At 37.9% G+C, this 27,594-nt stretch overlaps 1 protein-coding gene across 6 annotated transcripts in view; it reads right to left on the reverse strand.

The window, feature by feature from the left end:
* PDE4B (phosphodiesterase 4B) overlaps window positions 1-27,594 on the reverse strand; it is a 589,505-nt gene that overhangs the window by 24,861 nt on the left and 537,050 nt on the right. For 4 of the 6 annotated variants that reach the window (XM_074004574.1, XM_005543133.5, XM_074004575.1 and 1 more), the window contains one exon: window positions 17,151-17,263. In XM_074004574.1, coding sequence (XP_073860675.1) covers window positions 17,151-17,263 — 113 coding nt within the window. Of the gene's footprint in view, window positions 1-17,150; window positions 17,264-17,511; window positions 17,595-18,928; window positions 19,214-27,594 lie in introns of those variants that run through there. The other 2 variants (XM_015434607.4, XM_065520937.2) reach the window with 2 other exon arrangements.

Raw genomic sequence — 27,594 nt, forward strand, 5'->3', positions numbered from 1 at the left:
GGATATAGTGTACCTTGTCTAAAACTCCTTATGAAACTCACAATTTCCACAATTCTTAACATTTCAGATTATTTGACAATGTGCGTCTCATCTCTTCCCTCCTTTTTGCGTTTCCCTGTAATCTCTACCAATCATCTGAAACTTGATGTCCGGTTTCTTTATTGACAGGTTGGTCTTATTTGAAAAGCAAGTACAATTGAGTTGAGTTGGTAATATGGTCAAAGAAGTAATAATGGACATGCAATTGTCCATTAACATCTGCTTAATCAGCTAGAGTTCCATAATGGGTCATCTTAGCGAACAAGTTCTGCTGTACTAACATCTGCAGCAAACCTTTGGTGTGCCAGGGAACAAACACAGTGAGGTCATTCTCACTGTCCATGTGCCAAATCAGAAAGAAACTCTTCTAAACATGTTAGAATTGAGTGATTCTTTTCTTAAATGTTCAGTGATGTAGTAATCAGTAAGTATCCAACGAAAAACAAGCATGAATATATCTACCATTATTCTGCATCAAAAATTATGATGAAGCAACCATAGAATCAATTCTACTTGCTAGTTAGAGGACAAATATCTGCTCAAGTGACATATTAAAAGGCAAAGCAGGAAAAAACCATTAATGCCTTCATACAGAATTGAAAAATATCAAAAGATCAAACAAATTTGAATATAGCAGCTCTATATCTTGAGATTAGGGCTTGAACAGCTCTCCAAATTATTAGATATTTCTTCCTATCTATCTAACCCTTTTCTGCTGTTCATTTTTCTCAGAATTTCTGAAAACTTCTCAAGAGATGATATAACACACATTATTGGAACGCTAAAAAATCAATGTTTCCTAGACCCAAAATGATTCCCATAAGAATGTTTATAGCAATTTCTCAAGATCCAACATTCTCTCAACTCTGAAAGTTGCTGTAATGATGTAATCAAATTGACAAAAGATACTGTAACTATTTATACCTAAAGACTGATATAGTCACTATGCATTTTAAACTATATATATAATATTTATAAACTATATTATGTTTCCACATATATAAGGTTTAGCAAATAAAAATTTGGGGCACCAAGTTAAATTTGAATTTCAGATAAAGAAGAGTTTTCTTTATCTTTTTTTTTTTTTAACTGTAAGTATAGTCCTGATATTGCATATCCAAATCACCTATGAAGAGATTGGATTTCCAGGCCATACACTCATTATATATGTTAGGTTTAGGGACACTGTATATTTTTAGATAATTTAAACTTTTTGAACTTTTCTTTTTGACAGAGGACTTTTCTTCCAATGAAACGTAAGACCTAAAACTGTTCCTGGAGCATCACAATTTCATTTCATATACTTGATCCTTCCCTTTTAATTTGTCTGTTAATAGAGAAAGACACAAAAAAAAGGAACTTTGAAGATTTGAGATGATGGTCTGATAATTAAATTTAGCAGAAACCTTTTTCAACAGATGACAAAAATCATCATGGTAACTGAGAAAAATCAAGGAATCAAGGTACATTATTCAGTTACTCTTTTGTTTTTCCATTTAAGCCTTTCTATATTTTTTTCTGTACAGGTATAATGGCTAATATTTAACTGAAAGCTTCTAGAGTCAATTCCAAGGCCACAGGGCATTAATATGATTCCAAAGTAGATGACAAAGGTTTCTTTGGAAACATTTCACAGCTAGAAGCTCTACAACTTACAGTATTTTTCAACAATCAGAAGACCTGTCATGGATCAGACCCACGGACCATCCAGTCTAGTGTCCTTTTCTGACCAGTGAAAAATAACACCTATGTTTTAGGACCTCCATATCTGACGTGAAAGTAGTTACACAGAACAGGGAAACTACCACCCAAATATTCTACTTTCTTTTCATAACCCATATGTATTGGCCATGATTCTCTTTAAGAAGTGAATTCCATTTTCAGTCTATACTACCTCTTAGGTTGTTTTAAGTCCTGCCTTATTAAAGTTTCTAATAGTTTTTGCAGCTACAAAAATTTACCATAGTTTGTTTTTGAGATTATTACTCTACCCCTTAATAACACCATGTAGAACACGTTGTGTTTATTATTAATTGTATTGATTTCAGCTAGTGACTTTCATACAGCCCTTGAGGTAAAAGATAATGGAATGTTTCAATACCTGCCTTGGGAATTGCCACTTCTGGACTAGTGATTTCTCAGGGCTGGGACAGCCTACTAATCTGGCAATTTTCAAGATCAACTCTAGGGCTTATCAAAAAAATAAATGAAAACTTTGGGCTACATAGATGTATCCTTTTCTTCCCTGAAAGCATATATGTTATCATCTGTTTTGATATTTCAGTAATCCCTAAGCTAGAGTATGTACCAGCAAATTGAGGAAAATCTGTAACAGATTGGAGGTTTGCACATATAAACTATTAACTAAAACTATAAAAGATGAAAATAGTTGCATAACACAGTTATAAAACAGACATAAATTTCATAGACTTAGTGATATCTTATGTAATTTTATCCTATTAAAAAGGTAGTTAGGCTTGTTATGTATTTTTAGCTATTATTAGCTATTAGCTATCACTTTTATTTTATGATAGCTATTAGCTATCATAATTTAGAAGAGATGGAGAGATGCTTTGAATAAGGCACCTCAAGATGTATAGGTTTGCTGGGTTCATGGAAGGTTAATAGAGGCAGCTTCTGCTGCAAACATGAAGTAGAGGGGGTGCTGGTTGCAGGTTTGCCTTACCAGTGAGCTGCAGCTAATCCAACATCATAATAGCATTGATACAAGAGCATCTGAGGATTCAACTGAATCTGGAAATAAAATATGTACTGTAACTTAGTCTGAGAAACATGGCAAGTCACGAGTCTCTTAGAGACTAGAATTTTCTATCTTTGAAATGGGAAGATTAGGAATAATATATGTAAAGTGGCTGCCAAGGTGTCTGAGACCTAGTGTGTGCTCTTTCTTCCACAGGATTTGTACTTGAAGCTAGGTTTTATCTGTAAATTTCAAAATAATCTGAGCTCATGGTACCTTTCTCACTTTGGATTTGCTTTTGGGTGGAAGTTTCAGTTGGTTCTTTGATACCTAAATACCTTATTTTCATTGTTGACAGCAGTGTATATAATTAACTACAGAATTCCTATAGCATGCTGCTGCAGGTGTGATGCAGTACTATGTCACATAGATTATGTGACACATGAGTTACTCATAGAAGTTCAGACTCTCTGGTTGACATTCAGATTATTCACCAGTCTAAGGAGCGTAAACCAGAATTGCCAGAAAGATAGATGAAGCAAGTCAAATGAAAAACACCATAACTCAAAATGGCCTTACGTTTAAGTCATACCATAAAAAAGAGTCTATTTGGAGAAATTCAACTGTTGGTAACTATCCATTCGTGCTTCTTTGGTTTAGCCAATTTTCTCAAATTAAGACACTTTACAATTTTTTATCTATTGATTAAAAGCTATGACTGACCACAGACTACCTGACATAAGGATAACTGTACCAAGTATGCATTTTGCTCAGATTTTCACAGTTGAGATCAATGTGGTAACACGTATAAATTAATTGAATATGTGGCTGAGGTAAGAGGAGTGTCACCAATATGCCAGGAATGAAAACCAAATGATGGCAGATAATTAGGCTGCTATTCTCCAACAGATATGGAGAATGGCTGAGTTAATAGACATGTGTGCTCATAAATAGGCTCCCCAGAGAGTGGAATAGCCATTGCCAGTCTCCGAAGAGCTTAGATTCTTGTCCACAGGATGCAGACTTTTTGAGAGAATAGTAAGCCAAATACTGCAAAACTGAACCAAAAACCAACCAACCAAACAAAAATTCCAACCAAAACCATGCTTCACATTTCTGCTCACAGGAAGAAAGCATTTGTCCCTGACAACTTTGTTCTCTGTTATCTGACTTTGGATGAAGGAGAAGGGTAGGAATAAGCTTTCCCTTTTTTCAGGGTACTTTGGGGAGTCATTGGGAACCAGATGAGGGTTTCTCATGCAACCTAACAATTAGAAAGCTGGAATTAGGCATGGCAGGCCCCTGCAAGTAGCCATTGCAGCACAGCAGGAAACAGGATTCCAGGGTTCTAATGGATTTACCACTAACAAATACTTGGTCATGGACAAATTAAATTAAGTTTCTGAACTTCATGCAATTGATAAAAAAAATTTATTCTAATGCCTACCATGTGCCTATAGCTAGTCTAACTGCTGGGGCTTCACTAGTGAACATGGTAGACACAATCTATGTCTTCAGTAACTTTACAGTCTAATGAAAGATATAAGTAAGAACCAAGTTCCATGATCAAAACCAAAAACTATATCTTGTGATAGTAAATTGTAAAACCAACAGGCTGCTGAGTTAGGGTACTAAAAGAAGGTCTTTCTAAAGAGACGATATCTGAACTGAGGTCTGAAAAACAAGACCTGGTTGACTTCTAGCTTTAAAATTCTATGATGATATGTTTTGTTAACAAGTTATACAAGAATATAATAAATTGTGGATTTCCCTTTAACTTTTATTTTTAAATTATTCAACTTTTGAGCAAACAGAACAAGATTGACTCTACGTCTTGCCATTTAGTAGGTAAAGGACTTGGACAAATTGGTTATCTTTCCCAAATCTCAGTTTCATATCTGAAAATGGGGATACAGTAAGACCTTCCTCAGGGTGAGTGTCATATGAGAACACAGGTAAGAGCACCGTGTATGCAGGAATGGATACTTCAAATATGTTTTATTACCATCCTACACTGGAACTAACAATGCAAAAATAAGACACAGCTATAACTCAAAGATAATAATGCTATTTAATGCTCTATCCTGGTACCACAAGAAGCTTTGAGAGCAAATAAACATTAAGTGAAGAAATGGGCCTTAGAAATCTCTGCATTGTCTCATAACTAATGTTCCCTTGGGCAGATGCAGAGTTTTCTGGGAAATGAAGTCCTGGATTATGTGGTTAGATTTGAGAAGCAGTGATTGGAAATTTCTGAATTTTTCCTAATCTCTATTCCTCCTTTCTTAACTTTCCAAAAAGGAGCTCATATTTTGCTCATTTTAACCCAATGTATTTAACTTCTTTAAAACAAAGAGAATCTACTCTTACCAAGGAGTTCATACTTTTGTTCATTTTTGACAAAGTTCTTCTATTTTGGCACTGTATTAAGGGCCCTAAACAGTCTTTCTTGAAAAGCAATATGTGACCTTTCTTAGTTTGCAAATTTTACTATGGCAGACAGCATTAGGCAATGACTTTATCTTAATACTTTAAATATGTAAAAGAAAAAATATAAATACAAAAGAATTTTAAATTAATTCCAATAAATTGAAGCAAACTCTCTGAAATTAAATGATACTGATTTTTAAATATTAAAAAAATACTAGCAAATCTTGATAAAATATTCTCAAGGATGCTCCCATGCAATGCAAGAAAGATGCAAATAAACTTTGCACAACCAGTTCCTGAGTGTTAAAATACAGCAGGAAAAGATTCAGTGGTAGCTCTCCCTGACAAGAACACAAATAATATACTGAGCCTGGCCAAGAAAAACATACCCATTGCATTAGTAAACATATATGTATCTAAATCATCTGACTCACTTATAGAATGGAATCAGTAACAGCAATCACAATGGACAAGGGCTACAGGCATTGGGGGGCACTGTTTCCTTTCAGCTTGCTAAATGGGTAGCATCTGGCAGGTTAAATTAATTCTTGTGGATTATGAGTGAGGGATCCAGAGTGGGAGTTGGAGTCCATTTCATTAGTGACCCATTAGAAGGTCCCTAGCTTCTCACCATCACACAAAAGTATACTGGAAATGCACATTGAACTGGATAGTGTAAAAATGTTTCATAACTTTAAATTTTTTGAAAATACTGAAAGAAAATCTCCATCTTTATTATTGTTCTGTGCCCACCAGTGAGGTCATTACCCTGCCAGCATTGTTGAAAAGCAGGATAATCCATTAAAAGTCCCCATGTCAACAAATGTCTTAAATGACCAAGAAAACTGCAGAGAGCTTTTTAAAATAAACCAAATATCAACTACCACCAACTGACAAAAACTTTCTTTGCTTTTCACTTCCATCTTTACAATTAAACAGAAAGAGATCTATGCCTCCTTGGCATGTATTAGCCTGAATCCTGCAAGGAAACTGGAGTCTAAAACATTCAACACTTGCAATCTGAGCAGACATAAATAAAATCCCAGATAACTAAAATGTTAGCTATGGTATTAATTGATAAGATAGGTAAGAGGATGGTCTATGAAAATGTTATGGAAGTTAGAATAGCTAAGGCAGGGTTTCAAAAAAAGCCCCACAGTTTGGTGTCCTAGAGGCAGAATCATAGCACAAGGTCTGATCTGATGACATGTTTGAGCCAAGGGGAAGTTCTCTAGGCAATGAAATATAAAGATGGAGGGTAAATCCCTCTGTTTCTTTATTCTCAAGTGATGATAATATTCTGAAGCCATATTTTCCATAGATTTTCTGACATTGAGGGTAGAGAGGAAGTTGGAAGTCCACTGTTTTCATCAAGAGGAGCTACTAAAAATTTTAGTCTCTCTTTAAAAAAAAAAATCTGTGCCTTTCCTTTTTACACACAAATGATTCTCCTAGCCCTTAAATGGATCTTCCCTCAGTAAAATCTCCACCATTTTACCCTTTTTTTTTTTTTTTTTTTTCCGACAGGGTTTCACTCCCATCACCCAGGCTGGAGTGCAGAAGTGCAGTGGTGCGATCTTGGTGCACTACAACCTCTGCCTCCAGCCTCAGCCACCCCAGTAGCTGGAACTACAAGCACGCGCCACTGAGCCCAGTTAATTTTTTGTATTTTTAGTAGAGACAGGGTTTCTCTGTGTTGGCCAGGCTGGTCTTGAACTCCTGGCCTCAAGTGATTCACCCTCTTAGGCCTCCCAAAGTGCTGGGATTACAGGCATGAACCACTGGTCCGGACTCATTTTAGCTTTTTTTTTTTTTTTTTTTCTTTGCGATGGAGTTTCGCTCTTGTTGCCCAGGCTGGAGTGCAGTGGATGTGATCTGGGCTCCCTGCCCTCCACCTCCCAGTCTCAAGTGATTCTCCTGCCTCAGCCTCTCAAGTAGCTGGGATTACAGCATGTGCCACCATGCCCAGCTAATTTTTTTTTTTTTTTAATTAGAGACAGGATTTCATCATGTTGACCAGGCTGGTCTCAAACTCCTGACGTCAAGTGATTCGCCCACCTTGGCTTCCCAAAGTGCTGGGATTACAGGCATGAGCCACTGCGCCCGGCCTCATTTTAGTTTTTTAATTCACATTTTCTATATCTTATTCCAATAACTAAAACACTAAGCTTTCTTATTCACTTAAGAATTAGAAATTTTCTTTTCATTTCTTACATTATATACTAAGGAATTTTCTTTTACTTTGTTCTACTTCGTAACACAGATAATGATTAGAAATTATGGAGGAAAAAAGAGCTAACTTTAGACTGTCAAGGATCTTCTAGAAATAATTTCCCTTAATCAATATTTTCCCAAGATGCTCAATTCTCCGAGTAATTTTCACTTGATTTTCCCCACATTTAAATAATTACATTAATAGTTTATTATTTATCCAAATTTTATGGCAAAATATTTGCAGTATCAGCTTAACTCAGGGGTCTACACATACTAAGACTCATTTTAAGTTAGCTAAATACATAAAAATGTGTCTCTATATGCTGTGAATCAGACTTACTTGCTTTAAACTATTTACAAGGCATTAATTACATTTATATTATGTATTATTTCTCAATAGGTAGCTACCAACACCATTGTACCTAACTCCACTAGGATCTTGGTAATATGACTCAAGAATCAAGAAATTATATTTGGGTTGTGAGAGCTTTACATAATTTGGTTCACTGTGCGGAAACATTCTAGGGTGTAGGGAGAGGGTCAAACTGGAATCACCATCTCAAGTTCAACTTTCCATGCCAACGGCTCGGGAAAGTGGCAGAGAGAACCCAAGGCTTACCAATCCAAGCGGTAAAACTTTCCAATTTATCATCTTCAGTTTCAGAGAGAGGAAAGAAAGAAATAGAAAGAAGTTAAGGGCAGTTACACTAACCACAGGGTATTTTTACTACCTAAACTTTGGCATTGGAATTAGTGAGAAAGCAAACAACAATCAAAAGCCTCAAAAGTTTAAGGCTTTTTAAAAATTCTGAAATTAAAACCAGGGGCATTTAAAGTAACTCACTTCAACTAGTTCTTGCTATGTTTTGATCAGTTAATTTTCAGGCATACTAAATTAGTTCTTTACTTGAAATTATTAAGACACTTATGTGTACCTTTTACACAAGATGTGTAAATGAAGAATGAGAAGTCTAAAAGTCAATGTAAACAAAAGACAGAATGTCCCATGTCTTTCTCAAACATATCCAGCCTTTTGCTGAAGATGAACAGTAAGCCAGATTTATGATCAGACCTATATTTTAATACCTTAATCCCACCAATTCACCTTAAGACTTTGGAGAAGTTGGCCGGGCGCGGTGGCTCAAGCCTGTAATCCCAGCACTTTGGGAGGCCGAGACGGGCGGATCACGAGGTCAGCAGATCGAGACCATCCTGGCTAACCTGGTGAAACCCCGTCTCTACTAAAAAATACAAAAAACTAGCCAGGCGAGGTGGCGGGCGCCTGTAGTCCCAGCTACTCGGGAGGCTGAGGCAGGAGAATGCCGTAAACCCAGGAGGCCGAGCTTGCAGTGAACTGAGATCCGGCCACTGCACTCCAGCCTGGGCGACATAGCGAGACTCTGTCTCAAAAAAAAAAAAAAAAAAAGACTTTGGAGAAGCCATGCCATAATAAAATTACTTTTCATTTAGAATGTGCCTTATATTTTACAAAATTATTTGGAGTACATTAGGTACTTTAATCCTCACTTGTTATTAGTGGCAAAAGCTACCTCATTTTCTCATCTATAAAATGACTTCAAATAGAAATAGATAATAATACTTAAGGCTCTCTTCTAGGCTTAAAGTTCTAGGACTTTGTCTAATGTAATCACGTAAAACTATAACTAGAAAGAAAATGTTTAGATCTTTCTTGGTTTGATTTATCAAATTTCATTATCAATAGTGACCAAAGACATTAGATAGTTGACAAATTAATACTTCACTGTGCCCTGTCTGATTGGCTTTAGCATAGCCTATATAATTGAGTTGGAAATATATTTTTATTTAATGATAATTTTTTTTTTTTTTTTACTATTTTCTTTCTAAAACAACTACTTAAAATCTATCTTTTTAGATATCAAATGCCAATACCTCTCGTCCCAAATCTAAAATTTAAAAATTGGCTTAGTCATTTTTACTTCCTGGTATCTGTATTCAAATTTCATTTTTATAATTGCTTAAAGTTAAAACATTATGCACTACGCTGTTAGCAAAAAGTGAGGGGATGGCGGCCATGTAAAGTGTTTAATAATTAATTTAAAAATTATAATTATTTTGAGTAGCTAAAAAAATTAGAAGATGAAAGTGACTGAGCCATGAAGATACATTTTATTTTAATACATTTGCTAAACTTCAATCTTTGGGGGCTCTAGATTTCAAAAGTGATATATTTTAAAATTGCAAGTAATTAGCAGAAGGAAAAAAGTGACTGATGAACAGAATGGCATGATTTATAGCTTTAAAATCTACTCCATAAGAAGAAAAAATTATCAGGCACTTCCCAAAACAGAAACAAAAGAAACAGGAATTTTACTGTCTTCTTCATTTCTAAATAACTTAAGAGTCCTTTCTTTGTGGAAGCACTTGGCTACTTTAAAGTCAATCAAACAAAGGAAGTTACAGTGAAATATCCAAGAGACTAAACAGTTTGGCACCACTTGAGGGAAACATCACGTACAAGTGCGCAAGACAGAGAGGGGCTGGTAGGTCCCTGAAAAATGCTAGAGGGAAAGGATGCTCAGGAAAGCACATTGACAACTGGCACCGTGCCTTCAAGAGCGTGAAACCTATTGACTGAAGCACAAATTTGCCCTGGCATCTTCTTGTTTAGTAAGTCCTGGTTTCCAGATATCTGAGCTATCTCTACTTGTTGAGCACACTTTTACTCAGAAGAAAAATGTTTTGGAAGAAAAATGCAAATGCAAGCTCCACCCTTGGTTTTTCTTTCATAGATAACAATGGCATAGAACCTACGAGCCTTTTAGACTGGGACATATTTAAAAAAAAAAAAAAAAAAAAAAACCAAAAAAGTTTTAAAAAGATGAGAAAGAATTATTTTTTAAAAATAGAGACCAAACATTTATTCTGCTAATGTGTTGAATTCTATTTTTCAAGACTAGTGTTCTACATTTATATTTGACAATCTAAACATAGCTATTATTTTTTCCCTAATGTGGAGAAAGATGGTCACCTTAAAGTGATTTATGTATCAGATTTTGAGACTATTATGCTCTCTCGTCAGCTAACCAGAGGTAAAACAATCAAAGGCAATGTCCTCTTACTTCATATCTGCTTGCTTTTTGGAGACTTGCTCACTTGGGGACTTTCAAGTGAGTTAGGCAGAATGATTGGGTCAAATGGATTGCCATTGAGTAAAGGAAATGGTTCTGTTAAAACCAATGAAGAACTATTTAAATAAAACAAAACAGATTACAAATCAAACTTATTACAAAGCACCAAATAACCTTCAAACTCTGTGATTTGCTAAGTTTTGAGAAGACTAGAACTTGGAATACTGAATTGCACTAATACTAATACTCACTAGTACAACTCCATTTTGTCATAGAAAGAGTAACTGAAACATTGACAAAGAATAAATAGCTTAACCTTCTCTTTCATCTTTATTTGAAGACAAAGCCCAAGAAAAACAGTGGACATGTTACCTCCAAAAATTTCTCTTACATATTACTGAAGCATTAATTCTATTTTATGGTCATGTTCCATGCCTTGGAAAGGTTGTGGCATAAAATGAAATTGCCCCAATTATTTGAATGATAATATAAATTAAAAAAGTAAGAATAGCTTATCTCTATTTCCCTTTTTATTTTGAGAAGCAGGGAAAAAGGGAATTTGGGGGTAGTCTATAGTCCTTTGAACGAACCTTTATTATCTTATCTTAGGCCATGTTGGAGAATTTTAAGAAACAGATCTTGAAGTTAGCAAATTGATCTGAAATAGGAAATGGATTAGTTTAATACCATTATTTGCATTTTTATGAGCACTTTATAACCATTTTCTATAATTGTGATTGCTCTTTACCCTTATCTATGTTAGGAGACACTGCTTCCCAGGCAAGAAGACTGAGCCTAGGGCAATTAATGGCTATCCTAGAGGTTGTGAGTATGGTAGCTACAGAATATAAATTTGAACCAGGCCTCCCTAATGCTTGCCACAGTTGAAAGAACAAGATCACCCACCAACCAATCCAAAATCCCCTTAGAAGAATTACTAAATAACTCTAAACTTTTTTCTATCTTTATATGCCTCATTGGGATCATTGATAGTAAGTCAGATGAACTGGGTGTGATTCCTGGCTCTATGATTTACCTTAGGCAAGTTATTTCAACTTTCTATGCCTCACTTTACTCGTCTGTGAAGCAGGAATAATAACAGTACCTATTTCAAAGGGTTACTGTGAATATTGATTATAGAATGAGGTAAAGAGCTTAGCACAATGACTGCATACATCTGTAAAGGTAGTTCTGTTGTTTACTAATATTATTCAATCAATAAACTGAAGAGCTGAGTCTTTTCCAACTATTTTGTTTTACAGAAGAGAAAATGGAAAGATTCTAAATAGTTTTATTGTCTATAATACTATACCTAAGGGAAGGCAGAGCTAGAACTCAAACTCATGGCTTATTTCCAAGCTCTCTTCACTTTATTTTGCTCCCTCCATAATTTAGTCTATATAAATCTGAGCAGTAAAGAGAGAAAATTTGAACCAAAAAAAAAATGTATGAGTGCCCACCTGGCTACCAGAATTCTATTCTGCCCTCTAATCCAGGCTCACCTCTAACACACGTGGGGCTACAAACCATAAGTCTAAATATACAAAGATATACATTGAGCTATCTCCTTTACTTGTACTTTGACAGATATTCCTCCATAATAGCCTGGAAGGTCAGGTTGAATTTCAAATTCTTGAACTCCTTGGATATGGGTTGGCCCTCTTTCCCCATGCCCTTCCATCTCCAGGGACCTGTGAGCAGCTGGTGTGAGCCCTGGACCACCACCTGGTTGCCTAAATTCCTTCTACACAAGTGTCTTCACACCTGTCATTGCTGCCTCTTGGTTAAACTCCTTAGGTCTAAGGGTGTGTATGCCTGCAGCACATTCCAGGAAGAGGCTTGTATGGCTGGGAAGTGGGTTCAAAGCCATCTGGACAGAGAATGTGGGGGTCCAGCAGATGCAAAATGTAGTTTAGAGAGGGGAGCAAAGCTGCTCCCTTGGCCCGGCCAACTCCTCACTTCCTGGGATGGAGGGCAGCAGAAGGAAGGCCAGGCTAAGGCCCTCTGATTACAGCACAGAGCCCAGGAAAAGGATCCATCTTATGCTAGGGTGGCACTGCTGCAATCATATCATTACATTTTAGGCAAAAGTGGCATGAATATTCCTTTCAAGGACTGAACACCTGTCTACCTTCTCTCTTATGGAGCTCTAACATGAATCCACTGGCCAGTAAGATCTATTTCCTATCAGTTCTGCAGGAGCTGGCATTTTCCATAGTTATTGATTATTCAGTTAAATACAAAATGGTTTACCCCTCATTAGGGCAATCAGCCTGTCATGATCACCATCCAGTGTCATGCAGCCTAATTCCCAGCTGGCTTGGGGCCTGGTAGAATTGTGTGACTTTATCCCGCACACCCAAGAGCACTGGCAATTAGTTGCCTTCGTGCTCCCTGTTTAGTACTCTAGTATGGCTGCACCCGAAGAACTGGAAAAATAAGCCTGCATAGCCAGGAGGACTCACTTCCCCATGATGGTTATCTGTAGCCAACTTCACAATGCCTTAAGAGAAAAAGGACCATCTATCTCCCATTTCTATCTTAGCAAACATTTATTCAAGTGCTAGGTCCTAACACTTCATTCTAAACAAAAAAAAAGTACTAATACACAGGGCCACTCTTTTCAACAACAGAATATCCATTTTCACCCAGCAGCACCCAACCTTTGTACTACATATAAAACAGTCCCAGAGCAAAACCAATGGAGAACGAAAAGGACAGTGGAGGGCGTTTGTGGGGGAAGTGAAGACAGTGACTAGTTGCTTGAACATAGCTCCTTTCTGAATACCACAGCATGTTCATCCTTTGAAAAACATTTAGCATTCTGGGTAAGAATGACCCTTTTGACGTTTTTCACCTGAAAATTCTAGGTGAGAAACTAGGTTTCTCAGTACAATGAGGGAAGGAACACCTCCCCATTCCCCGTCAGTCACAATTAGCCTCCCTAGGATTGTTCTGGGTTGCTCCTTCCTCAGCCACTGTTGTTGCAACCCTGTACTTTTCTGACTGCGTCTGTCAGGAAGGAGACAGGAAATTCTAGTCACCCTCACAGCAGCTGCGCCATTCCTCCTATCCTCCTCTAATGACGTCGGTTGGCTTTGGTGACACGAGGTCAGGAACTGAGCCACAGTGAAGGTCAGGAAGATAGGTCACTGTTTATGCCGTTGCTGGGCTGGGGACCCTGCTGAGGCTATTTGCTTTCTTCCTTTCTATACTGTTTCTCTTTCCGTTCCTCTTTTTATAATGGAGAGCCAAAGCATCCTGTTTTCAAAACATCTGACTGTTTTGCCACTGAGGAACTCATGCTCTGATGCATTTTGCTGAAGTGTAAGACAATTCTTCTAATTCAGGAGGTGATGAAAATTGAAACACAAAATTAATGAACAATTCTAAGAAGGCAATCTATCGTTAAGCAAAACAGCTAGCTCTAACATGTCTAATCGAATTTGGGCAGCTGGCAGGAGGTTCACTAGCCATCCTTTTCATGTTAAATAACAATACCATTGCCTTGTAAAACTTCTGCTGAACTTATTCCATCTTCTAGTAATTCTTGGAGGAAAATAATTTACAAGACTAAAGTACCTGGCAGCATCGTTCTCTAAAATTCTGGAATTCCATTTGGACCATGGCCAGCATTAAGGGATCAGAGAAATTTGGGCCAAAGAGAGGACGATGTTTCTCATCTAACTCTCTGGGCTATGAAATACATTTGAGAAAGTCTTTTAGGAGATTTGAGTCACTCAGTTTTCTTCAGAATTTAAAGGATTAAGGAAAACAAACAAACTGAAAAAGCACAACCCTAGCTAGATGAAGTAAAGATGAAAGATGCTTGCTCTTCCTCCACCAAACACAATTAACTCTCTACCAGTGGCATGTAGACTGCACTTATGTAATTCCCAAATACCCCTCAGCATTACACGATTTCACCTATCACCATTCTTAAGATCAGATATTGCAAACAAAACTTAATGGGCACTTAGCTGAAACAGAACTAGGAACACAGAGTTTTTGCAAAAATGTAGTGGATACTGCTGATAGGTACACGCCCTCTATAACATGTCTTCACATCACTTCCAGATCTTAAACTCAGAGACTTTTACCCTGGCTCCTTAGTTGATAAGGGTAAGCAAAATATGGCCAAATAAGACTACATAGTAATGGGAGTGATGATCAGGATAAAGTTTTAAAATGTCAACTTCAACTTGGATGGAAATCTCAGATAGTTTCAACAACATTGAAAAGTGAATATGCAATATAATTTTTTTTTTTTTTTTTTTTTTTTGCCACGGATAATTCAGTTCCCAAAGAACGGGTGCAGATCAATTTCTTTCTGGTGGTCACAAAAATGTTTGCATTGCATTATCTCGAACTCCTGGGCTCAAGCAATCCCAAAGTGCTGCCTCAATCTCCCAAAGTGCTGTGGTTACAGGTGTGAGCCACCACACCCTGGCCTCATTGCCTTATATCATACGTGTCATGGTGCATGTTATGCTTAAGTTTAACCTGAGACAATTATCTGAATAATCAATAATCTTTTAAAAGGTAGTAAAAAGAGATATTTTTAAAATTTATTCTTAGCTGTCAGTTGGGCATCATTCATGCACTAAATAATTGCTTTGCCTGACAATCTTTCCACTGTAGATCTAGAAAATGACTGAGGCTGCATGCTTTTTACTTAAGCTAACTGTGTCAGCATTGAAGGTTAGCCCTTTTGTTAGGGTTAGCTCTATTCAACTTTCATTGCTTCCTGCACACAACACCATAAAGGAGGAGCGGAAGCCTGAGGGATTGGAATCCTCACCCGTATCTACAGAGTGCCTGGTCTCAGAGCCTTACTAACTACTATGCTGAATAAGATTGTTTTTATAAATTTGCAAGACAGTCAATGTCTATTTCCAGCACTCTAGGCATGAATGGGATTAGAATACTACAGCATATTGACACTCAAAATGAAAATTAATGGCAACTTGTAGTCTCTCAGGGGGTACTCTTTTTCTCTTCTTGGAGTTAATTGTCTGCTTTATCTTGGTGACTCTAGTTAGCATATTTTAGTGACTACTGAAGTTTGCCATATTCTCTATGGTGAAAGCTATTGAAAAACTACCCCATAAATGTTGGATCTACATCTTGCATAGCCGTCAATTATCACAAAATACAGGGAACAGAGTGTCTGCTAACGCTCCAAAGTAGGCTCAAGCCTTGTGGAAGTCCTTCTACATGGAGTCCCAGTGTGATTTGGAGAAGTCACACAGCAAAGCCCTCCTCACAGGGAAGCAGTTGGTTGAGCTTTACCCCAGCCTGGAAAATCCCTGAGTTTAACCTTCAATTGAGACCTTCAGAGAAAAGTCAATAAATAGTTAATCCTCAAATGTGTTCTTTTCTTTTTTTTCCCTTCCAACTTAAACTCTAAACTAAAATTTTAGAAAGGGACTTATTTTCACCCTTTCATTAACCAATAAACAAAGAGTTCCAAGTAGGAAGAGTTCCCCCTCCCCTCCTTGAGGATCTCCTGAGGACACACTGCTTCCTCTGCGCAGATCCTCTGAGCGGCAGCCAGCAAGCCTTGATCCAAAGGTGGTACTTTTACCCCAGGAAAACTGGAGAAGGGACACACACTCACTGGTGCACCTCAGGGCTGGAAAGGGCATGCTGGCAGGTGTGGAACAAAATCTCTTCTCAGCCCCAGAAACATAGACAACAAGACGATACCTCAGGCTAGAATGATTGGGACTCTGAAATGTGCACTTATAAAGGTATGGTGTAAGGCTTTTTAACAAAGTGTATGTGTGTGTGTGTGCCTGTGTACACACACATATATAACTTTGTATAACTTTATAACAATATGTATTTAATATAATATTCTCCAAGGTAAAAATACAAACAAAAAGCAACAACTATCACTACATAAATTAGCACTCTAAGTCCAGGTGTTAATTAAACAAATGATACAATGATAGATAATTAAGGCTCTTCAACATTAAGCTTTGTCTAGGGATTGTAAATAAAACCATTTTGAGGGCAGTATGCATGAAGCAATTTCAAATGATTTCACTATGAAAATCAGCAAACGTAAACAAAAGAAAACTTCTGGTTTTGGAGACAAAGCACATTGTTTCTTTTTTATCTTAGATCATGAAAGCATCACAAAAGAAATCTTAGAAAATCCCAGGATGTCCTTCTTCTTAGAGGGAATTTATCCAACTTGAATGCAGAACATTCTTTCCAATTGATATATGAAGGTTAAACTACTTTCTTGTCTAAAAATAAATATGTGACACCTGATTGCAATGCAGCAAGATTCACTCAGATTTTAGTTTCCTGATAATTGTAAAAAAAATTTAAAGCACTTTCCATTTTATATTGATTTGGAAGCTTTACAGACAGACACGTCTCACCTTAAACCTATTCCAAATTGCATCGGTAAGAGAGAAATTTGGCTTCTGGAAATTGAAGTGTACTGAGGATTTTAAACTTTTGCTGTAGCATCAAGACACAAGTAGAGTGTGACACTTTGGAACAGAATCTTCTAGACAAAGCAAGAAACACATTCTTAGGGTTGGTAGCGTTCCCTGGTACACTCTGCAGCAGACAGAGGTGAGGGGAGCTGGAGCTCCCTGCATGATCACACTTTAATGAATAAAAAGGTCATCTCTTACCTTGTTAGAAGCCATCTCACTGACAGAGCGGTAGGTCTGTATGGTCTCTAGCTGGTCTAAACACCAGTCTAATTCCTCCAGCGTTTCCATTGCTAATTTTTGATAAGATTCTTCTGCAAACAAACACACAGGCATGTAGTTAGGCTGAAGCGGCTGCAGGCTGTCCATAGCACAGTCACCGCTGCCACCGCTGATTCCGGCGCTACTGAAGGTGCCCCCGTGCTCCTTCATTATTTGCACGCTGGCTCCTTCCTTCCAGCTCTCTCCACCAGGAGAACAAATCACAGTGGTGCTCTGCCTGGGATGGCTGGTGCCAAGTTTCTCCCCCACCCCCCGCCTGGATGAGGTGTCGGTGATCTACCAAGAAACTTCCTCTGAGGAAGAAGGCGGAGGGAACGGGAACGGTCTCTTATAAGCTCATCTGCATAAATGTGTCCTAAAACTAAAGGCAGAAGCAGCAAAGAGTTTTCTCAGGCTCTCTTTGCCTTAGTCATCCCAGGGTTCTTTAGGGTATGTGATGTCATTTCTGAGTGTTTTGCCATCTCAAGGAGAAATGAGGAAAGCTTTTTCTCATTTTGCTTTTCTTCTAAATGAAACAGTCAAAATTTGGGCGAAAACTGGTTGACGATTACGTTCAAATTCTAGGCAGTCATTCGTGCTGGGGAATGTGTTCATGTTGGAAGAACTTCTAATTCAGCGAACACTGACTCGCACAAGTAAGAGGCATGGGCTATTCCTTTCTCTCCCTGAAATCTTCCCTTTAATTAGAGGGAAAATGAGGTCTCCCTGATAAGACTCCAGTCTAAAAGAAGCTGTCTGGAGTCTTACGTGAACACGTTTATTGGCCTGGGAGTCCTGCAGCTCTTGTTATACTAAACAAAGCTAAAACTTCCCTTCTGCAAGTGCCAGGATCACAGGGAAATTCTGAACCGGACTTTCAGGTGGAGCCAGATGTGAACACTGCAGATTTTTATTTTGATTAAAGCTGGGGGTTCTGATTTGCTGCCCTAAGACTCTAGACTTTCTGGAAATATCGTTGGAGGTCCATACAAAAAATATTGTTGTGAAGACCACATTTTTTTTTTTTTTGCTAATTAAAACTTTTTACATATCCTTAACATGTCATTTTACATCTAAAAGTTTGTGAGTCTAAAAAATACTTCAGGTTATTGGCTTAAGAAATCAGTCTTAATAAACACTGAATTAACTTTATAGATGCTAGATGAATTAATGAAGCTACAGAGAGTTGTAAAAAGCTGTCGGACTCTCCTGCATACAGGACTGTTTTTGAGAGAAACAGCATGAACTCTATCTACCAAGCTTTCTGAAATACAAACACACAATAGGCACTAATAAAATGTAAAATCTCATATAGAGTTCTAATATAACATTCCTGCCATAATTAAAAGACATATATTTATACAGAAATTCTAGCAAGACCACATAGTTTTTAAAAATTATCGTATGAATAATCTTATGTCTGTGGTGCGCAAATACTTGAAGCAGAAAAGAGAATCAACAGAACTGTGATTCCAAGTAACTGGAATCACTTGGCCACAGACGCATATTTCAAAGAATAGTTGCTTTGTTTATCCCAGAAATATCCATACACTTCAGGACAAACAGGGGTTAAATTCAATATCCTGTATGTCATACTTAAAAAGCCACAAAACCACGGGAGGTAACTTCCTCCATTTTTTTTCACACTCTTCAAAAATGTGCAGACAAGAATTGAGGTGTTTTTAATAAAACTCATTTCAAGTCAGACTTACACATACCTTCCTTCCTTTCTTCCTCTTCAATTTTGCAATGCTGCCTCAACACGAAGATTCTCTGACTTACTCTCTAGTGTGTCCAAAACACCCCCTTGCCTCCTCTGTTTGTTTCCAGAAGAGCACTTCTTCCAAGGAAGCTTTTTCTGAAGAGACAGAACCCTCCCTGCCTCTAATAAGGGAAAAAGTCCGATGACTTCCCAGCTGCTGGGGATTTACTACCTTCGTGTCTTCCACATCACAACCTGTGGTTCTCTGTAACTAATATCAGACATTCACCAGGACGGTGGGGAGAAAGCAGCTTGCTCCTAGCCTTTTGAATCTGCTGATATGCAAAATGACTGCAAGATGATACATCACATTTCTCCTTCATGAAGAGGAAAAAAGGGATCTGATTTCTACTCAAGCTTGACCAAGGAAATACATAGAGTAATTATACCCGCAGAAGTACTAAAAAAGAAGGACTCTTCAAAGATATACCAGTGAGCTCATTCATTGTCTACTGTATGGAACAAGCATGCATGTACTTCTAGAGTTGGTACAGCGTGAGATGTGGGTGAACAGATAATGGATATGAAGAGTCCTTGCTCCATTGTCTCTCTTCTTCAGATCACCCATCAAAATGTTGAAGCAAAAATTAATACATTTTGAAGCAATGTTAGTTATGCTAGAGTGTCACTTTCCAAACTCTTAATCCACAGTCAAGACTTTGTGTCCACTTTATAGTCTTCCTATCATGGTAACTAAGCCAGGGGCACAGAGGTCAGAGTGTACTAAATAGGGGGATATTAAGCACCTGCTACCTATGAATGCGATTAAAGAAAATGACCAGAGCAGCTCAGGACTGGCCTCCCTGCTATAACTTTGTAGCTTTAGCACCTAGGAGATACTCAGCAAATAATTGGAGGAATGGAAACCAAATTGCCTAAGCAGCCTACAAATACCTGGGCACCTGAAGGCTGAATGGTCCGTCTGTAGCACTGTGAAAAAAAAGCACCAGATTTGGAGTAAGAATCATGAATATTGACTTTCTCTTCTATCACTTACTGTGTGGTCCTAGACCTCAATTTCGTACATCTGTAGAAGAAGGATAAAAATATTTATCTCATAAAGTTATAAAGGGATGAAATAAGATAAAGTATGTGAAGTGCCTAGGATGATAGCCAGTTCTTAGTAGGTGATAGATGCATAGGAGAATTATTAAGGGCAATCGGAGAAATCCTAAGGCCTGGCATTGAGGAGTAGGAAAGAGTGTGAGGAAGAAAAGAAAGGGAGATAACTGAATTGCATATTCAATAAGGGATTTTACAGTAAGAATCAGCTGCATAATTTGAAAGGCCCAGTACAAAGTGAAAGTGCAGGGCCCCTTGTTCAAAAAGCAGTAAAATTACTATAAAAGATACTAAAATATAAAGTTTTTTCCTTTCTTCTGCATTCTCTTTCAACTTGTCATGGTGTTTTTTTCTTCATATACTTATTTTAAAATACTTTCAGACTGACAGAAAAAATTGCAAAGATAACACAGGGACTTCCCACATATCCCACATTCTAATTTCCTCATTGTTAATGTCTTATATTATTATGGTACACTTATCACAATGAAAGGTTTGGTGTGTTTAAATATTGCATTATTTCAGGCACTGGGATACCCTGAGGTGAGTGCAGACCCTCACAGCAACATGAAGGCCCTGCCACTTACGACTGAGGGCACACACATAGCTCACCAGCAGCTCACTCCTCCTTCCTGATAGCTACCAGACTGATGAGCTGTGCCCCTACGAGGCACAAGAGCTGGGGAAGTCAAGTTAGGTATTTCTCCCTTCTCATGGTCTCTAAGACCCTACCCACAGCAGACAACCCCTTGGGTCTTAGCATACTGCTAAGGGTACTGCAGCCTCTTAGCAGGGACATGCTGGGTACCTGAAACAGGGGTGGACAAGAGGCTCACTCCCATCAAGACCTGGCCTCTGTCTACCACAGCTATGCCAGCCCAGGTCAGAGATAGCTGCTTCCATGTCCCACCTGAGGCTACAAAGCACACATGGCTCACTCAGACCCTCCCTGTGCCTGTACCCTGACTGGGGATGGAGGACAGCAGTGGTCACAGGTGCAGGTGGGAAAAAGGAAGCTAGACGATTCCTAGGGCACCAGGGAGCAGAGGAGTGGATGGTTAGGATGATCTTGTCCAGGGAGACAGGCAGGTGACAGGAAGTGAGAAAGTGCATGAGCCAAGGCTCCAAGCCACTGGCACATACTCTACTGTCCCATCAGACATCACTTATAAAACACAAGTTCAAATATAATATTATTACAAGTTTTAAGATGGCAAATATGGAACCCTTCTGAGCATAGGGCCCTGTGCAACCCAACAGGTTACATGCCCATGAAACTGGCTCTGTTCCTGTCTTACATAAGATGTCCCTGAGAAGAAACAATGTTTAACACCATAGAAACAAATCTCAGAGGCCGTAAGAGTAGGTCATGGGACCATGGATGGTCACGCGGTTGGACTTCATTTTCAAAAACTTCCAGAGGGAAGAAGTAGGGAGAAACGACCTCCCTTCTCTTCCTCTCTTTTTTCCCTCTTTTATTCCAACAAGAGTGTCAAAGAAAGATTTTCTTCCTTCTATAAGTCTCTGGGTATTGCATTTGACTCTGAGAAACAGGAAGATAAATTGAATAAATAATTATAATATTAATCTGCTAATGATATGTGGCATTCAAATAGCTCTTTTCTCAAAGGAGCTCCCAGCACACTATTTGTTAATCCTTGCAACATCTTCGTGTGATAGATACGGAAGTAGGATGATTATCTTATTTACCTGAAGGCATCAACTAAGAAATCAGAGGTTAAATTATTAGAGCAAATAGTTCCCTCCAGATTCCTAATAAGACTATATCTTGGTCCATGAAATAGAGGATTCAGTTTAGCACTGAAAGATGCACGTATTCCTGAAAATTCTGCATTTAAAGTTGCATCTTACCCTCGGATCTCTTCCATTTACGATTGCATAACTGCTTTCCTAAATGTTGTTATTTCTCAAGTCTCCACTTCCCTTTTCTGATCTACCTGATGCAGGCCTTAGCACAGGGAAACTGTGCAATATTTACTCAGAAGACCTGGTATGGTTCTTGTCCTGCATCTTGCTTCAGAGAGTAACCTCCGGTAAATTACTTATATTCTCGAAGACTAAATTTATTTATCTCTAAAACGAGGATAAGAAAAATATCCTATTCTCATGGGAAAGGTAGAATCAGGGAACAGACACAAAAACGGACTGTAAACCTTTTAGTATTATATACATTTTGCAAATATCTCATTTATTATTACAGATGGGATACAGGCACATTTAGAAAAACAGAAAATTGCAGAGAAGCCAACAATTCAAATGATAAAAATCTCACATTTTTAGCAGTCAGAGATCACCACTGTTGACTTCTTGGTGCATGTCATGTATGTGTTTATGTGTGTATGTAAACATACATACGTATATAACAGAAATAGGATCGCATTGTACAAACTACTGAGCAATATTCTTATTTTCAGTCAATGACCTTTTCATGTTTTTCTGTTTCAGTAATTTTGCAGTTCATCTAATACTTAGGTTCACAGACCAATTTCCCCAGCTTTTTAAATGCAAATCTAGTAGAAATAGGTGTGTGAGTTAGCAGAGTCCTGTTGGGAAGGGGGAGAGATCCAGAGAAGAGTGACAGGAAAGGGTAATTAGAAACCTCTGCCTGGCCACAAATAGCTAGTTACTCATAGTTAGAAAACATGGGGACACATTTCAGCAGTTATGAAATCAGCGGCCCCACTGCTAAAAGACCTCAGGTGCCCTAAAAGCTGGCCCTGCAATCCGTGCAGGGAAACGTAATCTTATGACTACACTGATCTCTTGGAAAAGTAGGTACAGGGGCCCTTTATGTATCTGGCATCATTTAACTTTGAAACCTTAAGTCTCATGGCTTGTAATACAGATGAGAAAACTGAGACTGAGAGAAAACAGTGCTCTGCCCCCAATTACACATGATTAGCAATTGAAAGCATCATAATACACCCCAAATATAAATTTCCTACAAATTACATCTATATGATATTCCAACATATCTCTATATATCAGAAACTTATCTGTCAAGTCACCCATACTTTTTATCCACAGAAAGCACATAGAAAAGAACTGTACATAACCTTTATGGGCCTCACATAATTGGACTTCCTTTCTATTAGAGAAGGTGGTAACTATTTGCAAAGTTATTCTAGTGGTTAAATCAATTGGACCAACTGTTACATGCAGCAACAGGAATGAATATCATAAACACAAATGTGGAACAAAGGAAACCAAATATTACAAAGTACATGAAAAAATAGTATGGGTCAAATTCCATAAAGTTCCAAAGAGGCAAAAACTAATTAAATTAATAGAAGTCAAGATATTGGTTACCTTGTGGGCTTAGTGACCAGCAGGGACTTGAAGGGCTTTCTATAGGGTTGGCAATGATCTATTTCTTGTTCTGGGAACTGGTTACATAGGTATGTTCACTTTATAAGAACTCACTGATTTCTACACTTGTGATTTGTGCACTTTTCTGTCTTTCTGGTTATCCATGTAGGCTTTCAACAGATACTACCATCTAGGGGAAGCCCAGTTTAAAAAAACAAGAGCAGAATTTCCAAAAACACATTTCCTTTCCTTTTCTTTAGCTATAGCAATGGGTATCAACAGAGTTTGAGTAAATCTCACATAGCTAAGAAACAACAACAAATGTTGGTTTTAATGTGACATAGACCAGGATGCTCTTACTAACTCAAAATTCAGTGAAACACGTTAGAGTCTGCCCAGCTGTTTATAAACTGTTAACTGTGCCATTTAATAGCAGTGTGCCCTTAGACAAGAAAAGTAGCCCACTGTGCTTCCATTTCTTCACCTGTAAAACAGGAAGATAGTTTAAACTAGCTGTGAAAATTAAGTGAATCAATATACGCCAAGCCTTTGATCTGGCACGTGTCAGGAACTTCTCCCCCCTTCCCACCACTTCTCTGGTCCTGGGTCACTTTCCTGATGATATATTGACATGTATTTGACAGCTGGGTCATTGACAGAGTTTTGCTTTGGCCCTGAGAAGGGAAGCATGTGTAAGGTTGGCTATGACATCCTAAAATGTCCTTCTTACTGTATGACTTCAGAAAAATGCATTCTTAACACTTGTCTTAAGTTAGAGATAGTTGGTTTCCACTTCTAAAATATAGACCTGACCTGATGGATCGTTTTTTCACAAAATTCTAACTGACATACCAGGTCAGTGCCTTTCAGACATGGAGAATTGTATAAGGAAGCTGTTTGTTCATTCATTCAGCAAAAGTACACTGAGCAACTACTATGTGCCAAGCCTGCTGCTGGGTGGGTGCCAGATTACAGCAATGAACAAGACACTTCAGGAGTGCTATTGTCCATTGCACTGTGATTATATTGGAAATCCCTTTTCCTTCTATAAATAGTAAGTCTGTGAAGCTAGGTGCCTTCTCAGCTTCCTCCCATAATCTTCTGATCTTTGTAAATGAGAAGTGTGTTTTAATTGGATTCTTTACATTCAGCTTTACTTTTAGCTTCATTCTCAAGCTTCTAGCCCTGCAGATGTCTTATGTTTGGGTTGCTCCTATGGCTCTACATGCCTTTAAGTTAGCATACTTAGTCCATTCTTTGATTCCTTCCCATAGTGCAGTAAGTACTTGATAAAATGTAAAATAGCTTCATACATATAGGAATTGGCATCTCTTTATGCAAAGGTATGAGTTTGAGGCTATTGGCCTATTTATTTATTTGGCGATCTTGGTTGTGATTTTTTCCCTTAGAGTTAGGAATATTTTTTCTTCATCATGAGTTATTATGTCCAAATATATAATATTTGGTAAATGAAGCACACTCAAGTTAGAGTGCAACATTTCAAGAGGGCATGCTATTTTAACCTTGGGTAAAATATCTATGGAACAAATCATAAGAACAGGAGAACATGTATACACTGTAATGCAATTCTTCCAAGACCAAAGTTAGCAAACCCTATGTAGCCTTTCTTTAGGCAGGACTTTGTTAGCATGTCTTTATAAATATGGAACTTGGCAATTGCATATGACAGGGATTTCACTCTGGGTGGATTCACAAAAGAAGAGGTTCACTGCCCTTAAGGGAAATAACAGTGAAAAGTAGGTCATTTTGATGCTGATCTCTTTAGCAAATTCCTCTAAGACTACAAGAAAAAAAAAAAAAAAACAACTGTAATCACAACTGGCTCTTGTATATATAACTTGACAGTTTACCAAGCACTTTCACTTGCATATCTCATTTTTTCCTTGAAAAATAACCCCAAGAGAGAAATTATTATCATTATGACATACATTTTCCATTATGAATGTGAGAAAATTGAGGCTTGGATGCATTTAACAATTTGCTGAAAGTGATATGATGGGCCTAGGAGGGAGGGAGGCAAAGTAGACGGACAGAGAGATTGAGAGGGGAAGATGGGAAAAGGAGGGAGAATGAAGGAGACATTTTAATTCTATTGATTGACATATTGATTCTAAATTCCATAATTTTTTTGCTAAGCCATGGGGCCTGTTATAAATAAATGGTCAAAGTTTCTCTTTCTTCTATAGAGATAGGCTTAGACAAGGCAAAGCTATGTCTTTGATGTGCCAGCCTCATAGCACTGTTTCCTTTTGGTCTACCTCCCACTCTTTTAATATCCTTACCCTTACCAAAACCTGCTCTCCAGAACTCTGCCTTTGGCATTTACATGCTAATGAGAATCTGTTCTCATCCAGCTAAAACATGTACCACCAATGTGAAGGGATGTTCAAAGAACTTAATTATCTACCTGTATTGGTATTAAAGACCAAGACCAAGGACATAAGAAAGTGAAAGGGATAGAGGCAAGCTGTTGTCCAATTATTTTTCTAACAAAGTAAATATATTGACACAATATTTATGAAGGATATAGAGCAGTGATTAAAAGCTTGGTCTCTGGAGCTAGACTGCCTTGGTTCATATTCCAGTACCACCACTCACTGTTATATTACTTTGTTACGTAAGACGTTACTTCTCTGTGCCCTAGTTTCTTCATCTGTGTAATGAGAATAATAATAGTATCTATTTTAATGGGCTGTAGCATGTGGTTAACAAATAAATAAATGTAAAGTGCTTAGGACAGTGCATAGTACAAGTACCAGATGAATGTTGGCTATTATTTGTTGAATATGATACGATAAATATTTAATGAGTGAACTTTTTGAGTGCCTATTATGTTGTAGGCACATCATGAAACTCTAAGGATATAGTGGTGAATATTAGAGTTTTGCTTACTTGAAGCCTCTATCCTAAGAGGAATAGAAAAATAATTATGCAAAAACTTAGTACAACTTGGAAAAGAGATACTAAGAAGTGTAGAGCGCTATAAACATTTATAATAGGGATAACTGGAGACCCACAATCTGAAAAGTGGGGATGTGAGAGAAGGCCTGCCTTGAAAAGTTATGAGATTTTGAGGAATAATAATTAAGTATCAAGGGAGAGGAAAGCATTCTAGGCAAGGGGAATATCAGAGTATGCTCAGGAACACAGAGAGGGAAAGACTGGTAGGAGAAGTTAGATCAAGTTATACACAGTCATGGAAGGCTATGAAAAGATCTTGTATTTTATTCTGGAAGCAATTGGAAAACTTGGTGGAGCTCTATCAAAGGAGTGGTCCAGCCAAATTTGCATTTTAAAAAGATCCCTCTGGCTGCAATTTGGAGAATGAACTTAAAGGCAAGAATGAAATCTAGAGACTAGCAATGAGGTTAGCTAAATAGTATTCAAGAGCCCCATATCCACAGGAAGACATACACAAGTTTGATATCTGGCTTTGCCATTTATTAGCAGTATTAACTTGAGTGAGTTGCTCAATTTCTCTAACCCTTAATTTCCTCATCTCTAAAATGGGGGTAAGCATATCTTGTGGGGGTAGTTATGAAGATTAAATGAGGTAAACCATACCAAAACACATAAAACATTACCCAGTAACCTAGTTAAGTATCCATCCTAGTTGCTGGTAGCATTTGTTATGATCTAAATGTGTCTCCCAAAATTCCTGTGTTGAAACCTACTGGTGAGGTTTCAACACAGGAATTAAGAGGTGAGGCCTTTAGGAGGTGATTAAGTCATGAGGGCAGAGCACTCATGAATGGGATTAGCAACCTTTTAAAAGAGCTGGGGAGAATTAGCTAGGCCCTTTTTTCCTTTCATCCCTTCTGCCATATGACAGCACAGAGTTCGTCCCTTCTAGAAGACACAACAATAAGGAGCCATCTTTTATTTTTATTTTATTTTATTTTTTAATTACACTTTAAGTTCTAGGGTACATGTGCACAATGCTCTGGTTTGTTACATAGGTATACATGTGCCATGTTGGTGTGCTGCACCCATTAACTCGTCATTTACATTAGGTATATCTCCTAATGCTATCCCTCCCCCAGACCCCCAGCTCCTGACAGGCCCCAGTGTGTGATGTTTCCCTCCCTGTGTCCATGTGTTCTCATTGTTCAGCTCCCACCCATGACTGAGAACATGCGGTGTTTGGTTTTCTGTCCTTGTGATAGTTTGCTTAGAATGATGGTTTCCAGCTTCATCCATGTCCCTGCA

The sequence above is a fragment of the Macaca fascicularis genome, chromosome 1 (assembly GCF_037993035.2).
Source record: "Macaca fascicularis isolate 582-1 chromosome 1, T2T-MFA8v1.1".
Classification (NCBI taxonomy): Eukaryota; Metazoa; Chordata; class Mammalia; order Primates; family Cercopithecidae; genus Macaca; species Macaca fascicularis.